General features: G+C 44.1%; 1 protein-coding gene and 1 long non-coding RNA gene across 3 annotated transcripts in view; one reads left to right on the forward strand and one right to left on the reverse strand.

Annotated features, from left to right (window-relative positions):
- The window catches only part of TMEM178B (transmembrane protein 178B), a 265,596-nt gene extending 257,901 nt beyond the window's left edge, over nt 1–7,695 (forward strand). For both annotated transcript variants that reach the window (XM_081927407.1, XM_081927408.1), the window contains one exon: nt 6,560–7,695. In XM_081927407.1, the coding sequence (XP_081783533.1) occupies nt 6,560–6,810 (251 nt within the window). In that variant the 3' untranslated portion in view covers nt 6,811–7,695. The remainder of the gene's footprint in view (nt 1–6,559) is intronic.
- A 7,301-nt stretch (nt 7,696–14,996) lies between these two features.
- LOC309378868 lies at nt 14,997–24,550 on the reverse strand. The gene is made up of 2 exons (XR_014172227.1): nt 22,592–24,550; nt 14,997–22,347 (listed from the first exon to the last, which is right to left on the reverse strand). It is a non-coding gene; the product is annotated as an uncharacterized lncRNA (long non-coding RNA).
- Nucleotides 24,551–25,214: the final 664 nt, after the last annotated feature.

The following is a 25,214-nucleotide window of genomic DNA, read 5'->3' on the forward strand; positions in this document are numbered from 1 at the left end:
GGTGAGCAGAGTAATTTCCCCCACACTTCAGCAGAGGCTGAAAATTGATCCAGCCAAGCAGCATAATGACCACATGGCTGCATAACTGTGAGGGCAGATAGAGTGCATTTTCCTCCACGATGCGGCTAGGGCCAGTTTTTGACCACACCAGTGAACCCAGACTATGGTTGTGACACTCAGATCTCTGGAGGGATGAGGAAGGTCAATCATTATTTTGTGTTGCTCTCTCCTGTGCTATCAGATCTTTGACTTGAGACCCACATAGCATTTCTTACTGTGGGGAGGTGATTCTGGTGCAGGTCTTTTATCTTGGGAAGTGGCAGTTCCAGGCCAAAATGAACGGAATGTATTCTTCTGCGGACACTAAAAAACTAAGTCATGGCAAGCAAATAATGGGACTACTGGCAATTTATGCTCCTTGCTAATACTGCCACCAGGCATTCATCAGGTGCTATTTTCAAAGAATAGAACCATTAAGGCTAAAGAGGAGGAAAAATCTGAAGCATCAACCAAACGTGGAACTAAAATGAGACCAGTAGAATCTAAGAATAAGAGTGTTTCATTCTTATTATTATTACTTCTGGTAACATTACAGATAATTGCAGGGGGGGGTCCATTATGTCTGAATGAGTCAGGAAAATGACAATGGAGTAAAGACTGAAAACGTCTAGAAACCCAGTGCCCAATTTGGTTCAAACTTAATTCTGGACAGACACTGAGAGAAGGACTTATTTTAGCCTAAGAATCGTGATATGCCTTGTGGAAGTTGTGGAGCTTTGCCCAGCTTTTTAATGGTCAGGTGTCCAGAAGAAACTGTTGGTATCAGCTGACTCCAGGGTCATGGTACCCAGTGAGGACTGAGCATGCTCAGTGGGCATGGAATGCTGGATGGCTATTGGAGGAATGGAAAACAGGAAGGAAGGGGAAATGGGATAGAGTATCCTGGGTGTGGCCGGTTGTTGGGCACCCTGAAAGGAGCACTCCACATTGCAGTGTTTTGGTGCAGATCCTAATTGTAGTAGCATCAGCAGCAGTTGTAAAGTAGTTCAATATTATAATGCTTTTTTTAAATAAAAAATATTTATTTGTATGGCAGGACAATAACTTTTCAACTCAGTTAACCATACCAATTCTTTCATGGCCTGAACCAAAACAAATTCTGACACATTTGAACTTGCTCCAGAATTTGATGTATTAGTATTAATGGTTTTGCTCCCTGAATCCAGTTTTGTACACTAGTATTTTTAGGGGATGCGGGTGGTGCTGTGGGTTAAACCACAGAGCCTAGGACTTGCCAATCAGAAGGTCGGCGGTTCGAATCCCCGCAACGGGGTGAGCTCCCATTGCTCGGTCCCTGCTCCTGCCAACCTAGCAGTTTGAAAGGACTTCAGAGTGCAAGTAGGTACCGCTCCGGCGGGAAGCTAAATGGCGTTTCTGTGTGCTGCTCTGGTTCGTCAGAAGCGGCTTAGGCATGCTTAGGCGGCTTAGGCATGCTGGCCACATGACCCGGAAGCTGTACGCCAGCTCTCTCGGCTAATAAAGCGAGATGAGTGCCGCAACCCCAGAGTCGGTCACAACTGGACCTAATGGTCAGGGGTCCCTTTACCTTTTTATTTTTTGGGGAGAAGAGATGTTTGAGTTTCAAGTATCACAGGATTCTTCAGAAGAGGAAGGAAAATGAGGAAGGAAAAGGTCTGCAAAACTCCTAAACCTGCACATCCTCACCAGTAGAAGTTGGTCTTCTTATCTCTTATGTTCTATAGATAAGGCAGACTTCTCTCGTTTCCAAGGTTGCAAACTGACAAATTTCAGCTACCCTCAAGTATCACTTTAAAAATAAAAGCCAAAGTCAGATTCAGAGATACCAATCTCCTTTTTAAGATTAGAAATGGGGCTATTATACGTATCCCATAGAATGGATGAATGGGTTATGCTGCGGTGAGGTCAAAAAAGAAAGGGTGTTAAAAGTCCCTTTATTGCTCTGGAAGCTGTTGAGTCCTTCTCTCCCAATAATGAAGGTCAGCTCAAATTATAACAGAGGTCTTGATGAAGTTGGAGACGGGCTACTACCAAAGTTGAAACTCTAATGGGCATTATGCTTGGAGATGGAAGACCTCAGTTTAAAGACTCAGTATAAATTCAGTGCTCCTATCTCCCTCTCCCTCTCTCTCTCTCACACACACCTCAGACTTTTCAAAACCTCTGATCAAGCTATCACATAAACTCAGTGATCATAGGTCATATTCACACCATATAGTTACAGTGATATGATATCTTTAAACAGGCATGGCTCCCCCCCACCAAAGAATTCTGGGAGCTGCAATTTGTTAAGGGTGCGGAGAGTTGTTGTGCAACCCCTATTCCACTCACTGAGCCACAATTCTCAGAATTTATGGTGAAGAGGGACTGATTGTTAAACCACTCTGGGAACTGTAGCTCTCTGAGGGGAATAGGGATCTCTTCTCAGGGACGCGGGTGGCGCTGTGGGTTTAACCACAGAGCCTAGGACTTGCCAATCAGAAGGTCGGAGGTTCGAATCCCCGCGACGGGATGAGCTCCTGTTGCTCGGTCCCTGCTCCTGCCAACCTAATAGTACAAAAGCATGTCAAAGTGCAAGTAGATAAATAGGCACCACTCCAGCGAGAAGGTAAATGGTGTTTCCGTGCACTGCTCTGGTTCGCCAGAAGCAGCTTAGTCATGCTGGCCACATGACCCGGAAGCTGTACACCGGCTCCCTCGGCCAATAAAGTGAGATAAGCACCGCAACCCCAGAGGCGTCTGCGACTGGACCTGGACCTAACGGTCAGGGGTACCTTTATGACAACTCTTCACACCCTTAACAAACTAAATCTCCCAAAATTCTTTGGGGGAAGCCATCCCTGTTTAAAGTGGTATCATAGAGATTTTAATGGTTTAGAGAGAATGTTGGAAGGTATGAAAGCCGAGTCAGTAGGAGGTATGGCTGGGCAGGTGGTATGGACTGGCGAGTGTCTCAGACAGGTCAGACATAGAGATTTGAAGGGCTGTATTTGCCCCCCAGGCCTTAGGTTCCCCACCCCCAGTCTACACTGACTGGCAGTGGCTTTCCAGGGATTCAGACGGGGGTCTTTTTCAGCCCTAGCTGGAGGTGCCAAGGATTGAACCTGGGACCTTCTACATGCCAAGCAGATGTTCTGCCACCGTGATATGACCCTTCTCTCACACACACACTCTGCTTGTTCAGTACTGAGACAGGCAGCAAAGGCTTGATGGACAGCCACACAATAGCGGCAAGCTTTGGAGAATCACACCTTGTACAGGTCCAGATTACCATCTGCCAAGCTGTTTTAGCAAGACAGCAAGCAGCCATTTTTGCCTTCTCAGTTTTCCCCTCGCCCTCTCCGCTGCCACAAACATGGAAACAGACACAGCCTTGGTCACACAAAGGTTTCCACACATGATTTTGCAGTGTGTGCTTGGCTGAGGTAGGCACACAGCTGCTCTTGTTGCTGGGGAACCTGTGTTGAACTGGCCCAAATTCACCATACTAAAACAATCTCGGTCGGTCTATTGCGATTCTGGCTCCTAGAGTTGTGTGTGTGTGTGTCTATATTCTAATCCAGGAGGATTTGTGATCTCACATTGCACACTCCCTGCATCAGCCAATCGGGTCGCTTCCCCTTTTCCAAGGCATTTTCATAAATAAGGGCAGATTTAAACTAAACCCTATCTGCCACATGCCCGTCTGTTAGCCGATGATGAGGCTACAGTGTGTAATTAAACAATCATTTATATTCCATGCAAGTGCGTGCCAAACAATGAAGCGCTCTCGAGAGCCTTGTGCTGCTGAGGCGTTTAATCCGCACACAGAAGGCACTTGCTTCAGAGCTGCTCTGGCAGAATGGGCCTTGTCACCACGCAGCAGGGAGGGAGTGGAGTTTTATTCTTCAATAATTTTGATAAGGCTGCGGAATAATTTAAGTAGCTAATAAGGATGCTGAATTTCTTGGGCCAGGTCCATGTGCACAATGTTGGATTGCCTTGCACATATTTGGGGGCTGGGGAGGGAGGATAGAAACTGGTTGGTGAAGGAGCATTGGGTCTACCTGTTGGAATATATACAGGAGCATCCAAAACCAGACAGACAAATACAGTGGTACCTCAGGTTAAGAACTTAATTCGTTCCGGAGGTCTGTTCTTAACCTGAAACTGTTCTTAACCAGAAGCACCACTTTAGCTAATGGGGCCTCCCGCTGCCAGAGCACGATTTCTGTTCTCATCCTGAAGCAAAGCTCTTAACCCAAGGTACTATTTCTGGGTTAGCGGAGTCTGTGACCTGAAGTGTCTCTAACCTGAAGCGTATGTAACCAGAGGTACCACTGTATACAGATGGACAGACAGACAGACAGACAGACAGACAGACAGACAGATCCAGCAAAATTGGACTTTTTCAGTAAAGAGAGAGATGAAGAAATGCACTGGAAAGTGTGGCATAACAATTAGAATCACAGAATTGTAGAGTTGGAAGGGACAACGAGGGTCATCTAATCCAAACTTCGACAATGCAGGAATCTTTTGCCCTATGTGGGGCTCAAACCTATGACCCTGAGATGAAGAATCTCATGCTCTACCAACCGAGCCAACACTTGAGATAATTGCTTGACACGACATCACATAACCTCCTCAAAAAGAACCCAGAATGAAAACTCCGTAAACAAGTCTAGGGTGAAACACACTCCTCTTCAGAGCAGGCCTGCTGAAATCAGTCGACCTGACTTGTCCATTGGTTTCAGTTCCCAGAGTAGTTTAACAACCAGTTCATCTCCCCAAGGTTGGGGAATTGGGAATTGTAGCTCTGCAAAGGGGTATCCAAACAACTCTCAGAACTCTCAACAAACTACAGTTCCCAGGATTCATTGGGGGAAGTAAAGACTGTTTAAAGTGGCATGATACTGCCTTGAATATATACCACAAATTCTGACTTGGTTTAATAAGAGAGCTCCTTATCTCCTTCTTATATTTTACTTGCTGCAATCCTTCACTAAAATCTTTGGGGGAATTGGAATTGAAAGGAATCCTAGCCTCCACTCTTTGGGGATAGAAAAAGAGCTGGCATTCTCATTTAGGAGCAGAGTCACAAAGCAACGGACCTTATCACAGCAAAACTGATGTACCCAGACTATCAACAGGGAGCAGAGAATTAGGCAGGTCTCTGGAGGCTGGAGTCAGAACTTCTAGCTACTAGTCTAAGCATCTCTGAATCATATTTTTGTTGACTTACAATTTCATTTGCTAGGATGGACCACAAGTGGAAATTAAATTTGGGAAATAACAGCCAGCCAAGCAGAGCCTCATAGATTAGGGGCTTACATAGCTCACAAAAGGCAAAACACTTGCAACCAGGAAACAAAGTTTATCTCCTTCCCCTGTTCAAGGATTCCGCCTTCTGCCCCGTTCAGCCAGTTCTTAATATTTATTATCAGTTCCTCTGGCATGCTTAGTGCAGAGTACCACTTGCTGGAGTCAGGGATTGTCATAAATTGGGACTGGGAAGGGGACAAAGGGTAATCCAACCCTGCTTCTGTAGCCAGGAACTGGCTAACCACTGTGATGACCAATGTATGACAGACTTCCAGAGATCCACTAGTACAGAGCACCAGAGCAGTGGGGCCACCACAGAGAAGGCTCTGTGTTTGTTTGTTTCTTTCTTTGTTCATTATTACATTTATATCTTATTTCCATCCAAGGATCTCAAGGTGGCCTACATGGTTCACCCCTGTCTCCATGGTATCCTCACAACAACTGCAAAGAGGTATTTTAGATGCTTGTCACATGCAGTCCATATATTTAAAGTGCATGGCTTCCCCCAAAGATTCCTGGGAACTGTGTTTGTTAAGGGTGATAACAACTATAGCCCTGTGAGGGGCAAACTGCAGTTTTCCCAGGATTCTTTGGGGGGAGCCATTTTGTGTTGAATGTGCTTTAAATGATGGCGTGAATGTGACTTGTAACTGGTCCAAGGTCACCCAGTGAGCTTCATGGCCAAGTGGGGATTTGAACCCTGGTTTCCCATGTAGTTCAACACTCTAACCGCTATTCCACACTGGTGTGGTTTCCCTAGCCGCTTAACCCAAATCCCTTCTTTTTTCACCCGGCGGACATTTTGGTACATTTTTATTGATTTTTAATACATCCTAAACATAGAATCAATTGCTTAATAACAGTAATTGGCATAACCAAGTCAAACCATTGTGTTATAATAAGGGATGAAGAAAAAACAAATACAAGCAAAGAACAATCACTAAGCAAGTATTTTTCAAAAATGTATATGGTAATCTTCAGGGATCATACCAGGTAAGTATAGCAGCAACAAAAAAATCTGTTTTATATTGCAGGTTCAGGAAAAGGGGTAAAAAATAACGGAGAGTAGAAGACACATAAAGAGAGAAAAATAACAAACTTAGACACATCAGATTAACCTGATTGCTTTTTATAAGTCTAACCCATCTCCATCCTCCTCTTCCCCCTTCCTTCCTTCCTTCCTTCCTTTCCCTCTTCTCCTTTTCTTCTCTTTCTGCAGGAACCTTCTGCATCATTTCGCTGTGCACCTGCGTGGCTGGGATCAACTTCGAGCTCTCCCGATACCCCCGGTACCTGTATGGACTTCCAGATGACATCAGCCATGGCTACGGCTGGTCCATGTTTTGCGCATGGGGAGGCCTGGGCCTCACTCTGATCTCCGGCTTCTTCTGCACCTTGGCCCCTTCTGTTCAACCTGTCCCCAGGACCAACTGCCCCAAATCGAGACCTGAGAATGGGACAGTGTGCTAAAACAGACACAAACAAACCTACCAATATACATATTATAAATATATATATATATATACATAAACATATATCATATATAGATCTCAAACGGATGCCAGTGCCAATGTAGAGTGGAGTCCAATATGGCGCCTACGTCTCCTCTACAGACTTTGTATCGCTCTTGTTCTTTCTCCTGGAGGTGGAAATAGCTTTTCTGCACCATTGCTCTTCCGTCTAGTTCTTTAAAAACAAACAAAAACACACATCTTCAGCATCCCAGTTCCAAAAGTCAAGTGAACATATTGTTTCATCTGACTACTGCTGGTTAGGGGTGGGTTACAGTAGGGCTTGGGAAGGGGTTGTTTCTTGGGATATGTGATAAGTGAGTTTGTATAGGAAGCTAACACACACACACACACACACACAATCTTGCCTGTTGCAAATTGGGGAAACAGAAATCAAACATTTGTGTTACCTCTCTCTAAAATGTAACCTCCTCAAGGCCATCTTCAGAATCCCTCCCTTTTTCCTGCACACTCTCCTCTTTTTAAACAACAACAACAAAAATCTTGCCTGTTAATTTTGTCTGACTTACCAATAAAAGGGGGTGAACGAGAACATCTTTTTTTAAAAGGTTCCCTTTCCTTGCTAAACTTTAAGCAACAAGGCAAATTATCAAGAACCTTGCGGAACACAACTGCGACTGGGGACGCTTCATGGATGCTGCTTTCAACTTCCAACTGCCTTACATCCGGGCCTAACAGAGAGAGCTGAACTGCTATCGGGAAAAACACAGGAGAACACCTCGCTAAAATGCTGTGATACATGTGTGTATAACTCCCCCTCTCCTTTTGTTTTTTTTTTCATTTTTAAAAAAGGAAAACCAATTCAAACATTGCAATGTGATCATCTGCCAACTCATCCTCTCTGTGTTTGTGACTCAAGGCATCAAGACTTGTGGAATTTATGAGGAAAATGTGTCTGTTCTCTGAGTCACGTGGGCCGGATTTTGTTCTGCGAGTGTTTCTCCCTTGCCTATGGAACAGCAGGAGATTTTCCACCCACGGGCTGGATGGAAGGCATTGTAGGTAGCGTTGGGTGAGGGGAGATACAGGCCTTTGTGGTTGGTTGAACTTTGGGGTGATTGTGCAGGAGGAACTCTGGCGGAGATTTTGTTGTTGCTGCCGCCATTTTGTCAATGAAAAACAATGGGGGTAAAGAAGCCGTTGTGGAGGAGAGGTGGGGAATTCTGAAGGAGCGTTGGTCATGTTGAGGGGTGGTGCCTCTTGCTATGTTCATGTTCATCAAATTAAGATGCTTCATACATTGTCATCAGAAGCTAGCCTATGTCACCAGATATCTCCTTGCAAGAAAACTTCTCCTCCACACATATGGGGTGGAAGAGGTTGGAGGCTGAGAATGAAAATCCATTTACCCATAAGCTCAAAGGTTGTCTGGTGTGTTGTGATTCTGCAACTGGACACCTCCCTCCCTCCCTCCCTCCCTCTCCTTTTCTTCTTTCCTTCTTTTCTCTCTCTCTCTCTGTTCTTGGTCCCTCTCATCATCCATACCAAAGATCTGGGATAATTTTCTGAATGATTTTCATAGTAAAAGGAGCAACAGAATAAATGGGGGAGGCAGTGGGGGAGATGACCTGAGATCTGAATCATCCCAATACAAGGTGGCGGTCTAGGGAAAAGCAAAGGCAGAAGTACGGCTAGGTTAGGGACATCCATTGACTGATGAATTGTACAAGAAGATGTAGTGTGGTGGTGGGGAACTTTTTTTCATTTCAAGGGTTTCATTCCCTCTTGGCCAACCTTCCAAGCACTACATCCCAGTGTAAGGTTGTCAGATGTCAAAAGTGGGTGTGGCCAGAGGCAAAAGTGGGTGGAGCTACAGACCTGAGACACACATATACATACTTCTCCATCCAGGCAAGGAGGACATGGAGCTGTTGAAGGTGGGGCTAATAGAGGGGAGCATGGCCTAGGGTGAGAATAAAGGGCCCAGCAGAGAGGTCTGGAGGGCCACATTTGGCCCCTGAGCCTGAGGGTCCCCATGTTTTGACACAGTGCAACATCTCTGGATGAATCTGCAAGGAGAAGAAAACCTAGCCCATTTCAATCATTTAAGTTCATATCAACTGGAGTTAAAAAGTCATTAGCGAACGTTCTTTTTTAAAAAAATCAGTAACAAAGATGCACAAGCCAGCTTTTTTTCAAGTATTTTGAACCAATTTTCAGAGATTGCAGCATCTTCCTGATGTCAGCTTCCTCAAGGCCTATCTACACATCTGTGTAAATGACATAGCAGAAGACTTGGTGGGACTTTGGAGTTTCAGGTGGTAGGTGCAGAACTTGCATATTTTCTCCCCATTGAGATCTTAGAGATCCATGTAAGGTTCCTTGCCACTCTTATTTGGTTTACTTTTCCACAATTAAAAAATGCTGCCACCCCAGCTGAGTTAATATCCCTCTCCCAAGTTGTCAGCTCATAGATTTGTGCCAATACAAACCTGTGAGGATGGACAATTATTAAGGTTATCAGCAGACTAGTGATTAAATAAGGAGCAGGGGAATGAAATGACTCCATTCCTTAATTTTGGAATGGGTGTTAATGGGTGTGCTGGAATTTCAATCATGTTGAGGTCCTTCTCTCCCCCCCCTCCCTTTCTCTTCCTCTAAGTCAGTCCCGAAACCTTATTATTAGATATTCAGTCCATTCTGAGGCAGAGAATATCAAGGACATAGTGCTATTTATTGATGTAAGAGTTTATTGTCAGCTGACCAGAGGTCAGTTATTTCTTGACACATAATCGGAGGGGGGAAAGGTTTTGTTTTCTGCGGCTTTTGTTGAAATGAGGCTGAATTAATGAATAGGTTGAGTATGTTGCAGAGTACGTAGACTGCATCCTCCAACAAATGAGGGTTTTGCTATTCTCTCCCTCCCCCCCCCACACATACACAAACACACAAACATGAAAGCCCCTAAGGGCAAATTAGAACCATGAAGAACAAAACAGTTAAAAACCCACAGAATAATAAAATATTACAATTTCCAGAGCACAGCAATAGTAGATATTGAATTGCACAGAACATTCCCAGTGTGGACATTTTTATAGTCATCCTATGGCACCCTCTGGGTGTTGTTGGACTACGACTCCCATAGTTCATGACTTGTCAAATGTAAGATTTGAAATGCCATCAGGAAATATGAGCATTTTGTCTGTGAGGTTTGATCTGTAATGACCCATTCCCACATTCAGCCTCCCCAAGTGATGAACACTCACATCTGAGCTGTTCTTTATAAAAAGTGAGTTCCGTGAAAATCATGAGGACTCACTTGTGAATAAAAGTCCAAGTGAGTTAGCTTATTTTCTGCCCCTGTGTTGGAAGCCTCCCAAAGTGGCTGGAACAACACAGTCAGATGGGTGGGGTATAAATAGTAAAATGATGATGATGATGATGATGATGGAATAGGTAAAGGGACCCCTGACCATTAGGTCCAGTTGCAGCCAACTCTGGGGTCTCGCTTTATTGGCCGAGGGAGCCGACGTATAGCTTCTGGGTCATGTGGCCAGCATGACTAAGCCGCTTCTGGCGAACCAGAGCAGCGCACGGAAACACCGTTTACCTTTCCACCGGAGTGGTACCTATTTATCTACTTGCACTTTGACATGCTTTCGAACTGCTAGGTTGGCAGGAGCAGGGACCGAGCAATGGGAGCTCACCCCACTGCGGGGATTCGAACCACTGACCTTCTGATCGGCAAGCCCTAGGCTGTGTGGTTTAACCTTGATGATGGAATAGGATATCCCTATATTCATCAGAGAAATGTTGGAGGGTATTGCAGGTGCCCTAAGCCAGCTTGTTGCTCTCAAGAGGAAACTGCCCCATCACCAGTACTGAAATCAGAGCCCCCTGCCAGTCAGATCAGCTTCCATACATGGATTTGGGTGTGGACACCAATTTCTCCTTTCCCCCAGGCAGGAAAAGATCTTCAAAAAACTAAAGCCCTCAAAAAACTAAAGAACATTAACCTTGTTAGCGGCGACTTTTCTTTTCACATAATTTTGCTACGTTTTCCTCTTGTGAGAATGTCTCATTGATCCAGCAATAACAACTACAGGGTAGAGTAAGACGAAGCCGGTTTTATCTGGCTTGTGGCGTAAAGCTGCACTTTCATCAGACAAATGTTGTGTGGCAATGCAGGGTGTATGGGGAAAAGGCTGGAATCCTCCACCACACGGCTGCAGAATGCCTCTCGTTTGGATGAGCTGAATTATTTATAGCTCTCGGGAGCCAAGCAGAAGCTCAGACACCTAATTTGAACCATTACTATTTTTACAGAGCAATTTCCATCGCTTTAGTGTCTTTCTTTGTGGATTTGTCATTTGATCTTCTACAAATTTTCTGCTCTCTCTTCTGATATGAAATAGTAAAAACCAGGGGACTGTTGAGGATTTCTTTTGCTGCAGTGACTTAAATTACTCTATTAAAAGGTCTAAATGTGGCATCTGTAATATGTAACACCATATATATATATATATATATATATATATATATATATGCTTTCGTAGATTTTCACGGGTACAGGAATGCAGGTTTTGGTGTCCTCGGGTGTCTTCCCGTGTAAAAGTTGGGGTGTCTAGGCGACGTTTCGACGAGGTCTCACTCGTCATCTTCAGGCTGGTGCTTTCGGCTTCTTGTTACTGGAACAGAGCAGGATCTCAGTGTTTGAGTTCCTATAAATACTGTTGAGGGGGTGTGGTGTATAGCGTGACGACACATCCCGCTTGCCAGACATCTGGAAATTAGCCCTCCCCACAAAAACTGACACCAGATCCAGAGGCACACAGAACGCTATCACCAATCAACCACACCAGACCCAAACCCAGACCCTCTCCACAGATAAATTACAGACACCATCCAGTAGCCAAACCATGGTGGCACCTCCGGATGCTGCACCCCCCTGCAATCCCTACACAGATCTGGCTGACACAGGCCACAAAACCACAGCTCGCCCCTATACACGAAGCCAAGCCAGAGCACAACTAAGTGCAGTACAGCCATCTTCTCAGAAAAACTCTTCACAAAGTTCAAGAGGTCAAGACACAAAGACTTTAGCAACTAATCCACACCTAATGACCCACCTAAGTGGTACTCAGGATATCACTCAAGAAATCACTCAAGATATCCCTCAAGTAATTAAGGAACAAAAGAAGAAAAGGCACACTAGCCTGGGAACTTCCTCTCTGCCCAGAACATTGGAGGCTATACACCACACCCCCTCAACAGTATTTATAGGAACTCAAACACTGAGATCCTGCTCTGTTCCAGTAACAAGAAGCCGAAAGCACCAGCCTGAAGATGACGAGTGAGACCTCGTCGAAACGTCGCCTAGACACCCCAACTTTTACACGGGAAGACACCCGAGGACACCAAAACCTGCATATATATATATATATATATATATATATATATATATATATATATATATATATATGCACAGTTCATGTTCTATGGTGAAATCCCGTCCTTGCAAAACTCTTTTGAAATGAGATTGACATTTTGCAGGGAAGTCAGAACTCTGACTTCATTTCCAACTAGCGAAAGCAATACTTTTTTGCTTAACTGAATCTGCAGAATTACACTCTATATACACTCTATGTACATGTGGAAGTAGATACTCATGGTCTGGGATGACCCACCATTGGTTTAGTCTCATTTAAAGCTCACAAAATCCATGGACCTCCAGCAGCTACTGTGTCGCCCAACCACCACTGGTCCACACATGCTGGAGGGTTTGCCCTAAATGCTAGGGGTTCTCATTCCTATAATACTGGCATTATTCTGCCCTTTTACCTTAAAACAAGAAACCCAAGGCAGCTGAAAATCTATAAAACCACACCACAAAAACATGGCTGGCTAAACTGAATCAAACATACAGTACTGCCATTAAGTAATTTTAAACCCTGCACTTAATACTATTACAGGGTAGAGGTTCTCTTTATCATACCCTCCAACATTTCTCCGATGATAATAGAGGCGTCCCATTCCATAAGGATAATTTTACTATTTATACCCCACACATCTCACTGGGTTGTCCCAGCCACTCTGGGCAGCTTCCAACATATATAAAAACATAATAAAACATTAAGTATTGGGGGGAAAACCTTCCTTATACAGGATTGCCTTCCAGTGACTTGGGGGACAGATAACTCCCTACCCTCCAGCATTTCTCCAATGAAAAGAGGGATATCCTAAAGAAAAGCAGGCTAAATCACGGATGCCCCTGGAAAAAAGGGACAATTGGAGGGTCTGCTTTAGCTATTAATCTGCACTGCTTCACATTTCAAACTGTAGTAAGTCAGCCCATTTGGGGGTCCTCTTGCTCATTCTGCTGAGTGGGACCCCGAACCTCTGCCTCAAAGTCCTGTCCTGACTTTCCTAACATAAAACCAATGGACTTCTATGGAATTTAAAAAAAATACCCCCCCCCCCCGGATTCCCTTCTTCACTAGTCCTTGAGTTCTTCACTAGTACCTTGAGAGCCAGTGTGGTGTAGTGGTTAGGAGCGGTAGACTCGTAATCTGGTGAACCGGGTTTGCTTCCCCGCTCCTCCACATGCAGCTGCTGGGTGACCTTGGGCTAGTCACGCTTCTCTGAAGTCTCTCAGCCCCACTCACCTCACAGAGTGCTTGTTGTGGGGGAGGAAGGGAAAGGAGATTGTTAGCCGCTTTGAGACTCCTTCGGGTAGTGATAAAGTGGGATATCAAATCCAAACACACTTCTTCTTCTTGTCTCTCTGATAACCTTAAAAGTCGACAGTGGAGGCAAGTCCATTAGCATGAATAAGGCACTGCCTCACCAACCTTACTTGTCCCCCCCTCCCCCAACCTGCCCAACTTCTTCCTACCAGTACAGAGAACTGCACTGCCAGCTTTCTCCTCCATAGTCCCAGTGTTGCCCTTGCCAGAACTCAGGAGGACAGGGTGGAAACGACAGCCAATTGTCTCTGCTCATCTTCAGCTCTGACTCCACCAACTGTCGGGCTCCCTGCATTCCTCCCTACCATAGGCACCACCTACCGCTGAAAGCAAATGATACCAGAATGGATCATAAAGAAAACTGCCCAGCTGTGGGTTATGGAATTTCCCAGTAAACATCAACTCCCCAGTCCCAGTGGCCTACGCTGTCCAGTTGGGCATGTCTCACACCTGCCTTTGGGGTCCTCGGCTTTGCCTCTGTGTTGCTTCTGTCCTTCCTGCACCTCCTGAAAAGAGCAAGAAGTAAGATACCTGAGTTTCAAAGCCATGCTGGCAAAGCATATTCCATTCTTCCAGCTCCTGCCCCATTGGGGGTGTTGCACTACGGCGCCACCTAGTGTTTTGCCCTGCTAAGGGCAGTTCCAGGCAGACATTCCTTGTAATGGGAGTATCACAGAATGGCAATTTGAAACCCAGCAAACTCCTGTTGTGTATATATGTGAATAGATATATATATGTAAATTTGTGAAGAATACCAGTGGATTTGTGGCTACCTAGACTAGTTTGAAACTGAGGCACAGAATGCCTGACAAAAAAAAACACCTGTCAGAATATTTTTTTTAATTGTGGTGAACTTCTGATTCCCCAAAATGGATCCTTTGCTGGGTAGCGCTAGAAGTATTTCTGTCCTGGAGTCAAAATGGCTGCCCCATCTGCCTTAATTCAAGATGCAGGAAGGATGGTTTCTTAGATGATCTGGCTTTTAATTGGATGGAATACTGCAGCACTTCAGACAAGGAGGTTGGGTGGGTGCTGAGCGTCTTCTAATGAAGACAACAGTTTCTCTGGACTAAGTATTATGGACAGATGATTTATCATTTGGAAATTGCCTGCATTATTGTACAAGCATTGATGGTTTTCACCAAGGCCGCTTGCCCAGAGGTTCAATCCATAGGGCACGACTCTAATTTTTAAAAATATCAAAAAATCCCATACTTTCAATCTGTACCTACTTGATTGATTAATACTAACTGATCAATTACAGGTTTCAGCAGGAAGTCAAATCCAGACACCCTTACAATGACTCACCCTCCCGCCCTAACCTTCACTACTGCCTGTGAAACCCAGTTGCCATAATTTCATCTGGATGCAATGATGGCAGTAAAGAAATATCAGATCTTCCAAAGCCTTTTTTAAAAAAAACAAAACAAAAAAACCCCCTGAAAATGGCAGGGGAGACTGAATTGAACTATAACTGCAACACTGGGGAGATGTTAACCAATTAGAGATACCATGTCAACCCCAATTTAAAACACATCATTTGGAGCTCCTGCTAAATGTGGTGGGCTACAAATAAAACTACAGTACCCATCTTGTTTCTCTTCCATGGCTAGGAGCAGTTTTTAAGTCGAGGAAACAGTTCAGGGCGGGGGGTGTTTAGTGCTTCCCCCAGCCCCATGGCCCTAATGAAATCTCAGGGCCCTGCAGTTTGTTGTTCTTTAGTCATTTAGTCATGTCCAACTCTTCACGACCCCATGGACCAGAGCATGCCAGGCACTCTTGTCTTCCACTGCCTATTGCAGTTTGGTCAAACTTATGTTCGTAGCTTTAAGAACACTGTCCAACCATCTCGTCCTCTGTCATCCCCTTCTCCTTGTGCCCTCCATCTTTCCCAACATCAGGGTCTTTTCCAGGGAGTCTTCTCTTCTCATGAGGTGGCCAAAGTATTGGAGCCTCAGCTTCATGATCTGTCCTTCCAGTGAGCACTCAGGGCTGATTTCCTTAAGAATGGATAGGTTTGATCTTGCAGTCCATGGGACTCTCAAGAGTCTCCTCCAGCACCATAATTCAAAAGCATCACTTCTTTGGCAATCAGCCTTCTTTACAACCTAAATAAAGAAAAGACAGCAGGAGTCTCTTGTGACTCTTGATGGACAGCAGACATTCCTTGTCCCACCGGGCACCACCCTCTAATGCAGGGATGGGGATCCTGCAGAATGAATTTTAAAAGCCCCTAAAAACACACACCCAAGCAACATCAAAAGTGAGATAAGTGCCTCAAAAACTTTACTATCCATGAGAATTCTCTGAATTTTTCTCTTCCTCTTTGATCATTATCACATGCAATTTCTTTTCTTGTTAGTTGATGAACAATGGTTTTTTTGGGGGGGCACAGCCCTAGATAAGATCAGAAGGATTAAGATCACATCCACACCATACATTTGAACACATTTATACCACTTTAGCAGTCATGCCTTCCATGTAAAGAATCCCAGGAAATATAGCTTACCATGTGATTGGGTGCAGATGTGACCTGAGTAGACAAAGGATCAGCTTCTTTCCCATAGCACTGGGGGATTTAGAGATACAGTTTTCTCTCTCTAGGGTGCAGCCCAGCAGCCCACTACCCAACAGCAAATTTAAAGAACAGTATTTATTTAAATAGTCTTTGGGCAACTGGGCAACCATGTTGATGAGGCATCTCCTTCTCCATCCTTTCTTGGCATCAGTTGGGAATAGGAACTGGCACAGGCGTTCGATACTGCTGTGGCAAGGAGATAATTGCTTTAACGACTCCAATGCTTCCAGGCATTTTTGGTAGGCTGGCCTTGAATTGAGGCCAACAGACCAGACTAGCAGGGCCATGGGCAGTAACATCCTGCAGAAAATGAACTTGGGCAAAACCTGTACTCATTGCTGGAGGGTGGTGGTCTGAAATCAGCCTCCACTAGAAAATGAGATTTAATAAGAGAGATAGAGGAGGGATTTACAGGTGTGTCAGAGCCAGATCCTGCCAGGTAAGTGGTATTAGTGAGCAGGGTGGTCCTCCTGTCCAGGGAACGTAGCGAGCCAGTGGCAGAGGCAAATGAAGTGAGGCAAAGGCAAAGTAAACTGACTCCAGGAAGCAGAAGCAAACCAAGCCATTTTGTTGTTCAGACCAAAGGTGCAAAACAGACTTGGAAGCTCTTGTTGAGGTTCATCTGGCCATGTCTCCTGCTCTGGCCTATTGAGGTTTTGGAGTGTCTGTAAGCTGATCTCCCTGCTGCTGCTGCTGCTTCCTCCTCTGATAAGTGTCATGGCTGAGTTCAGGACCTGCTGCAGACTTGAGCCCTGATAGGTTGCAACCACAGCAGCTGCAGCACCACACACCATTAGGAGCATGCTGAGGCTCAAATGCACCAGGCATTGATTGCAAAGGCATTGCCTTCACACACATAGGCAGCTACCAGCAGCAGCTCTGGTGCTTTTGCACAGTGCATGGTGCAGCAGGAGTGTCCCTGCGGACGTTTTCTCATCTTTCTGGACTCATCTTGTGACTTTCCCCTGTTCATATAGTGCAGAAAAATGTGAGTCTTTCTCCCACACTACATCTCCTCCCTCCCTCCCTCCCTCCCTCTTTCTGTCTCCCTTTCTCCTGAAAATGTTTTCTATAAATGGAAGAGCTTCTGTTCCATAAGCTCCATTTTCATACCGGCACCTTTCACGTGTGACTGTTTTTTGGATCCAGATGCCTGTAAAAAAGAAAAAAAGGGGGGATGTACAAACTATAAATTGTGAACTGGAGGGGAGGGGGGATTCACTCTTAAAGTGAGTTTTTAAAAAATGCAGCATCATTTCCTAAGGAATTTTTTCGAGACCACCCCTGAAACTGCCTCGCTGATTCTCCCTCTTTTTCAGAAGGGCAAGGGAGATCAAGAGCATCGAAGCCTCTGTCGTTGTTCCTATTACTGTAGAAGTCACTGGTTCTAAGCAAACTGTTTGCATGTATTGCTGTCAAAGGGGGAAAAAAATCCCTGTCTCTGAAAGGCTTGTAAGGTCTCTGTGTCATAATAAAGTCAATGTCATAAAAGTTTATTGGGGAGAAAGTGAGGAGAGGCAAAGTGGTTCTTTCCAACAAATTGTTTTACTATCCTATTCCTACCAGCGGCTCTAAGCAGCTGCTCCTGTTGGGTTATTATCCTTCATCAACTGCTCTGACCTTGGCCAAGATTCATGCTCACCAAAAGGGTTCTGTCATCATTTATTTCTCCAGCAAGTGACCTTACGAGGCTGCCTGACTAAGCAACAACAAATGGAGTTCGGTATATCTTTTGAAACCGGTTTGATTCTCTTCCTCCTTTAGCAGAAGACTGGGTGCGTCCGCTCCTTTCAGAAGCCATATGGCACAGTCCAGAAGTTAATTGCCATTTAAAGCCATATTCTTATGCATTCCTGGGCCCTCCCATAGCACCATCTCACCCCCGGTGGTGGCTGGCTCCCCCACCCCCACCCCGGAACTGGTAAGGGTGACCGGCAAGGGGAACAACAGCAGCTGATGTCAGAGCAGATGACAGGCAGAGCTGCCCCAATTGGTTGCAAGTAAGAAGACAGGCAGGTAGAGTTGTTGAGGCACTGCCCCATTTGCCCCAATGGGCTAGCCTCCAAAGCTCCTGGCCCTCAAATAATGTAGAAACCAGATGGAAGGCGTCACACTGGGAAGAATACCATGAATACTATTTCCTAATCAGCTTCTTAGTTTTCCATCCTATGTGATTTCAGCATTCCTACTTGATGTACGATGGTAGTTACAGGAGAACAACCTCTTCGCAGCCCTGCATAAGATTCAGCTCTAAGGCCCATTGAAATCAAAGATGCATAAAGGTCTGGTTTATACATCTGGCAGAATCAAGAGGTACATCTATTTCTGGTTTGCCCAACTTCAGGCTGTAAATAAGAAGACTTTGTGTGCTTGCTTCTTCATAGGGAAGAGGAAATCCCTCCCTTCCATGGAAGCGAATGCCCAAGGAATGGGGGAGAAATCTGATACATTCAGAGGTGAGCCTCCCAAAGTCACACGACCTGCAAACCAAAACACAGCCATCCTCTGAGACTTGAGCTTCTTCAAATTTTGCTGGGCAGGTTTCTAAGTAATGTGTATAAAAATGCACATACCAGAGTAAAGAGTGCATTAAAATGCATGCATTTAGTGAAAATGCATTATATTTGGGGTGGCGGGATTTGCAAAAATATGTATATTAGGAAAACTACATACAAATATCTGTACATTAGGGGGGAAATCTACACTTAATGGATTTTTTTAAAAAAAGGAAAAATGGCAAACTTAGATGGCAATGTGATTGGATAAACGAAAAACTGAGAGAAACTAAAACTGACAGATCTGCCTATCCCTAGCCAGCCCCCACTGGCCCTGCCTACTTAGAAGCAACCCAGGGGTTGGCACTGCCAGTCAGCTTCCTCCTCCCTAGTCTCAGAGTTGTTCTAGCAGGGAGAAAGAGGATGGGTACAAAGTTAGCATCAGGTGGCTCTGCTTAGCATTGGCTCTGGCTCTACTTACTGTCTTCCTGCCTGCTTTCCACCCAACCAGTCTCAGTGGACACCAGCCCCCACTGCCTCCCTTGCATGCAGAAAAATGGCATACCAGGGAAAAGGCTAGGCTCTACTGATGTGCTACTTTTCTAGTTGCAGGGAGTTTCTTTTCGCAAGGGATTGAAATGCACATTGTGCAACATATACACACACAGCAACCCAATGTGGTGTAGTTACCCCCTTGATCTTGCCAGACTTAGAAACTGGTTAGTTGTGACATAATTCAGCGGAGCATAATAGTGACCTGGCTTGTGCCCAAGGCCCTTATTCTGCCATCCTGTACTGCTGGGTCCTATCAAACTGTGGTCTCTCTTCATATGCAAGGTTCTGTGGATTCTGCAACTGCTTCCCTTTTTGCAAAATGGAGCAGAATGGTATCATTTACATAACAACTGGCAGAACCCATCCTGTTTCCGCAGAAATGTGAACTCTTGAGAACTTCCACTGTGTGGAGGAGCAACCCGGTCTTCTCTGTCCCTTGATAGGTTTTCTGTTCCATCATGAGCACTTTTATTTAAAAATAATTTCTGAAGTTTTGGGTCATGACTGGGTAAGATGAACTAGCTTGTGCAACTGTGTAATATATTTTGAAAAGCAAAATACGAGGTGCCTGCGCTCAGAATTTGGTTTTTACTTGTATCCAGATCTGCCATTTTTAGTTGCAGTGAGGAGGGGATAATATTTGCAACTAGTGCAGCTCAACCAGATGCCGTTCTGTTAAAGTTACGCTAAGTCCACAGGCCTTTACCTGTCTACTCAGATGTAAGTCCTATTGAGTTCAATGAGGCTTAGCCCCAGGTAAGTGGGTTCAAGACTGAGGCGTCAGTCTTATTATCACCTCCTTTCTACTATAGGAAATGTAAATATCAGCTACTAAAAATCTTCTACAAATGATAGTCCCGCTAATCACTTTGATAATCCTGAAGTTGCCCACTTGGTACAAACCATGATTGAGCCAACAGAGAAGGAACTATTTCATAAATTTATGTGAATGTTTAATAAATATTGTGGGAAACTATATTCCGAATCCGGCAGAGACAAAGTACACTTAGGCTCTTCATTATGTATGTCAACATAACAAACAGAACTGGAGTTCTGAGGATCAAAGGGAGGTCATGAATCTTTTTAAAATGATAAGGACTGCACCTCTTTTGAAATACTGTTGCTCTGAAAAGTCAACAGAAGTAGCATTGGGTCTGTTATAAACAAGTGTTTGAGCTGCACTGCTACAAAAAAAAGTAACAAAAACTGGGGATGAGTTGTATATGCATCTAGGGCTAAAATGGAATACCAGTGTGCCAAATAAAATAGGAGGTGTTAGCATTGGTCAATGCTTGCAGAAACGTCTTGTTTATATATAGGAAGTGGGGTTTTGTTTCGTTTTTTACCCTACCAATCACAGACGTTTGGTCAGTGTAGCCATGAGAATTTGGCCAACAGCTTGCCATCATAACCAATGGCTGTGGGGTTGGGGGTTTATCTGCAAACATTTGATCATCTATTATGCTCTCAGCCATGAAATCCTGGCATTGGCTGATACGTCTTCTAGGACATTTGATAATGAGAAACAGGAAAAATTTGATCAGATTCATGTTAATGGGGACAAAATTCTTGTTTCTGAACAACTGTGGAAATGCATAGCTCTTGCTACAAAGCGAGTCAGAGATGCTGCAAGTAGTTATGAAGTCTTTGAAAGATAGCATAACCAGCCTATGTGCCAGATTTGTGCAAGCTCTGTCTGTTATTGACAGACTAGTGTTAAAAAGCCAGCCACAAAACTCCGCATTGTTTAAGGCAAGAAATGTTAAAGAGGGTCACCTGTGTACTGGGGGGGGGGGATGCAGTGTTTGTAACTGTTATTATTTGCCTTGTGTGAAAGAGACATCAGTTTTTAACCCTGACATTCTGTACAGCCATTTACAAAATTACAGGCATTTTCATATTAAGCAACCTGTGACCATTAATACAGAATTTGTGGCACTGCAGTCAAAAGTGGGTACAGATTTATGGGACATTATTATTTATTTGTTCTGGATTACTGCTCACAATCTGGAAGTATTAAAACTGTGTTGTACTAAAGCTAAACAATTCATCCTTAAAACTAAGGTGTGTGTTTTTGGAAGACATGGTATACATCGCCCAGTGAGAACAGATAGCATTGTTGTTCCTCTGTTTAAAATTTTTGCTTCATTGTACTGATTTAAGAATATTACACTGCCAATTCCAGGGACCCCTAAACTAATGGTCTGATGAGAAATGATGTACAGGTTTTAAAATGAATGAAACATAAAACCGAGGAGTCAAACATACCTGTCTAGAACAACTATATTATTAGCACTACTTAGCAGGGCCAGTAACACTAGCTTTTCCATAGAACACTTTATACAATCTTGCCTGTGTTAATAGTGCAATTGTATACATGTCTACTCAGAATTCCCACTGAATTCAATAGGGCTTACTCCCAGGTAAGTAGCTATAGGATTGCAGCTTTAATTATTGTGGGAATGCACAGTAAAGCAAATCAAGAGGCATATGGAGCAGTTTGTAATAAATAAATTAAAAATCCCTACCGCTTTTCCTCTGGCCCCAGTCTTGGCAATTTAGGAAACATGTGGCTTGGCTCTTAGTCACAATAATGTAGCTGGTAAGATGAGCTCGACTTGGTGAGATTTGAGTTATGCAGCCCTGATGTAATCAATTATATCGTTGAGAAGAGAGTGCAACCAGAATTAAAACATCATTGGTGACCTCTGAGGTTCACTCTGTTTGAGGTTCTGAACAATGTGCGTTTCAACCCAGTTTACCGGTTTCTTTTTCATCAATTCACAATCTAAGTACCTTCTGGCAGTATGCTTTGAGGGGAATGCATTGTCTGAAGTGATACTTCCTATTCTTCAGCACAGTTCAAGGTCTCCACATTCCCCTCAGTTTCTTCTCTCAAGACTGCCCTCTGCATTTTAAAGTCTCAAGCTTACACCCACACTTCCCCATTGCTTCTAAAGTATTTAACATTAGACCGTCACCTGTTTCTGAAAAGAGTCCACTTCTTGGAAGGCTTGTGCATCAATCCATGACCTAGCAGGTCACATACATAGTTAAACTGTTTTTGGGAACTGCACCATCTTTGAATGCATATGGGGGAATCACACAATCCAGTGCTTCCTTGTGGGAACAACCATCTCTGCATGTATATACAGTGGTACCTTGGGTTACATACGCTTCAGGTTACATATGCTTCAGGTTACAGACTCCGCTAACCCAGAAATAGTGCTTCAGGTTAAGAAGTTTACTTCAGGATGAGAACAGAAATCTTGCTCCGGTGGCGCGGCAGCAGCAGGAGGCCCCATTAGCTAAAGTGGTGCTTCAGGTTAAGAACAGTTTCAGGTTAAGTATGGACCTCCAGAACGAATTAAGTACTTAACCCAAGGTACCACTGTACATCTGAACATATACAGACTTGTAAATCTGTTACTGTCTGAAGTGGTGCAGTCCTGAGGCGATTTCCCCTCTTCTTCTGTGTGGACCAGGCCAATGAGTCCATTGAAATTTCTCATTTACCACAGAAAGTTACCTGCAAAAGTGTTTCACCTTCGTGCCGTTTGACTTGTTCTCAAGCAGTGTTCTTCAACGTCAGGTCTCCAAGTGTCGCTAGACTACAAATCCCATTATCCCTGACCATCGGCTAAGGAGGCTAGGGATGGTGGAAGTTGTAATCCAACAACATCTGAGCACCCAAGGTTGAAGAACACTCTTCTGGAGAATAGTTGACTGAGGGTACTGAAATGATGCTAAGCACAGGCCGACCCACTCATGAGGCAAGGTGAGGCAACCGCCTCAGGCAGTTGGATCCACAGGGGCAGCAGATATGGCCTCCAAGGAATGCATCGTTTGCTGCTGTTGCTGCCATAGGTAAACTCATTGGAGTCCAGATCCTTCTCTTCCTTGGCAGCCCCACTATTCCACCTCAGCAGTAGAGTAGGAGGCTCTGTGGGTCTCTTCCTACCCCAGGAAAGAAATGTCTTGGAGAGTTAAGCATGGGGCATCTGATGCAGAGAGAGAAAGCAGAAAATAAAGACATTTAATTTGATGCCTGTCCAAAGATAGACAAGGGAAGGACCTGCACAGTCGATATGATGTTGTAGACACTGTGCAAGGAGTACATCGAACATTACCAGAAATGTTATCCCCACAGCAAACCTCCCATGGCAGAATTACAGATTACCAACCATGTGTTAGTTGCTTGAGTGCTGGTAAGCAGTGATTCTCCCATGATGCACCTTGCTGGCTCAGTGATGACGACTGCCCAGTGTTTACAAAGGGCCTTAGTTCAACACACCTTAGGATGTGTGTGACCTCTTTACATGAGTCAGAAAAACGAATTGATACCTGGATGTATGTTCTTAGGACTATAGCTTGTGTTCCTGTCATTCAGATGTGAAAAGCATGTGAGGCATACAACCAAGCAGTCCCACTAGCTGTGTGTGTGGTACCCCCAGTCTGGGGCACAATAACCTCCTGCTTGGAAGGTCAGAGCAGGCAATTTGCCAAGCACATGAGAGGCACATGAGCAGTGTGGTGCACTGGGCTTGGCTGGTAGCAAGTGCATCTCTACAGTGGAATATTTGTGATCAAATTCTGACATTAAATCGTGCTTCATTATTACTGAATGGGAAGCTGAGCTAGAAGACGCTAAACCATGGCATATTAAATATCAGGATAATGTTGATCATTTCTAGACATTTTTTTCCTAGTTAGTTGAACTCCTTAAGACCCTTTCTATCCAGCCTTGTGTCTTTTGCCTCACTATCCATCACAGAAGTCAGAGTGGTGTTTTTCGTGATTAAGCCCCATTAGTTAATGTGAATGAGGACAGAATGTAGCACATTCTTTTCAGCTTCTGAGATGCAAAGTGGCCAAAATGGCTTTTGGTGCTAAAATGAAATAAAATCCAATAACCTGAATTAGTATATTTTGATTCTACTTCTGATATGATGTGAATAAATGTGTGTTGTTTGATCTTTTTACAGCTAAGGGTTCATTTTACCGCATCTATTTCTTCACATAGCAAAGGTGAGCCAAGGTAGTTGGATACAACAGAAGCCAACCTGCTGTTCTATTTCAGGTTACTGGTTCCGCACACCTGTAAAACCCAGGGGCTCTTTGTTCATTGTAACAATAGAGGAACATCTGGGAATGAAAAGGGAAATTGCCGAGTTCTGGTATAATATTGGAGCTGCGAAGGACACTTGAATTTTGTAGAACTTTTCTGGGAGGAAAAGGAAAAAGAAACAGAAAGTAAATTGTGAAGGTCACAAAGTATTGCAGGACTTTGCTGGGAGGCGGGGGGAATGGAATAAACACATTACCAAATGCACCTTCAATTTTTTTTCTTTTTTCAATTTCCATCAATTTACAATCTCATCTGGTTGTAAACAATTTGTTCATGGGGGGAAATGAAAAAAGTAAACTGTCAATTGTGGAATGTAAACTGATTAAACAATTAAATAAAATGAAATCATGTTGTGTGTTTTAAAGACTTGTGCTTGGTTGTTTTCATTTATATATATAGTGTGTCCTGTCCCAAAAGTTTAAGATGGGTAGCAACATTTGATTATCCCCTTAATCCTTCTAACAACCCTGAGTCACTACATATTATTCCCATTTTACAGGTGAAAGCTAAGAATAAAGACATTGTGCAAGATTGCATTATTATTATTATTACTATTACTATTAAAATTTCTCATGTTATCTTGCCCCAGACAACACAAAGTGACTTACAGGCAGGTAGGCAGGCAGGCGGACAATAAGCCCCACATACATGCATTAAAACCAACTAACCAGGTGACTTGGAAACTACAACTAATCTAGAATACTGCTACCAGACTAGTGACTGGGAGCAGCCGCCACCGGGACCATATAACACCAGTCCTAAAGGATCTACATTGGCTGCCAGTACATTTCCGAGCACAATTCAAAGTGTCGGTGCAGCCCTTTAAAGCCCTAAATGAGCTTTGGCCCTGCAAACCTGAAGGAGGTCCAGCTCCAAGGGCCTTCTGGTGGTTCCCTCATT

This window comes from Podarcis melisellensis, assembly GCF_964234715.1.
Source record: "Podarcis melisellensis genome assembly, chromosome: 10".
Classification (NCBI taxonomy): domain Eukaryota; kingdom Metazoa; phylum Chordata; class Lepidosauria; order Squamata; family Lacertidae; genus Podarcis; species Podarcis melisellensis.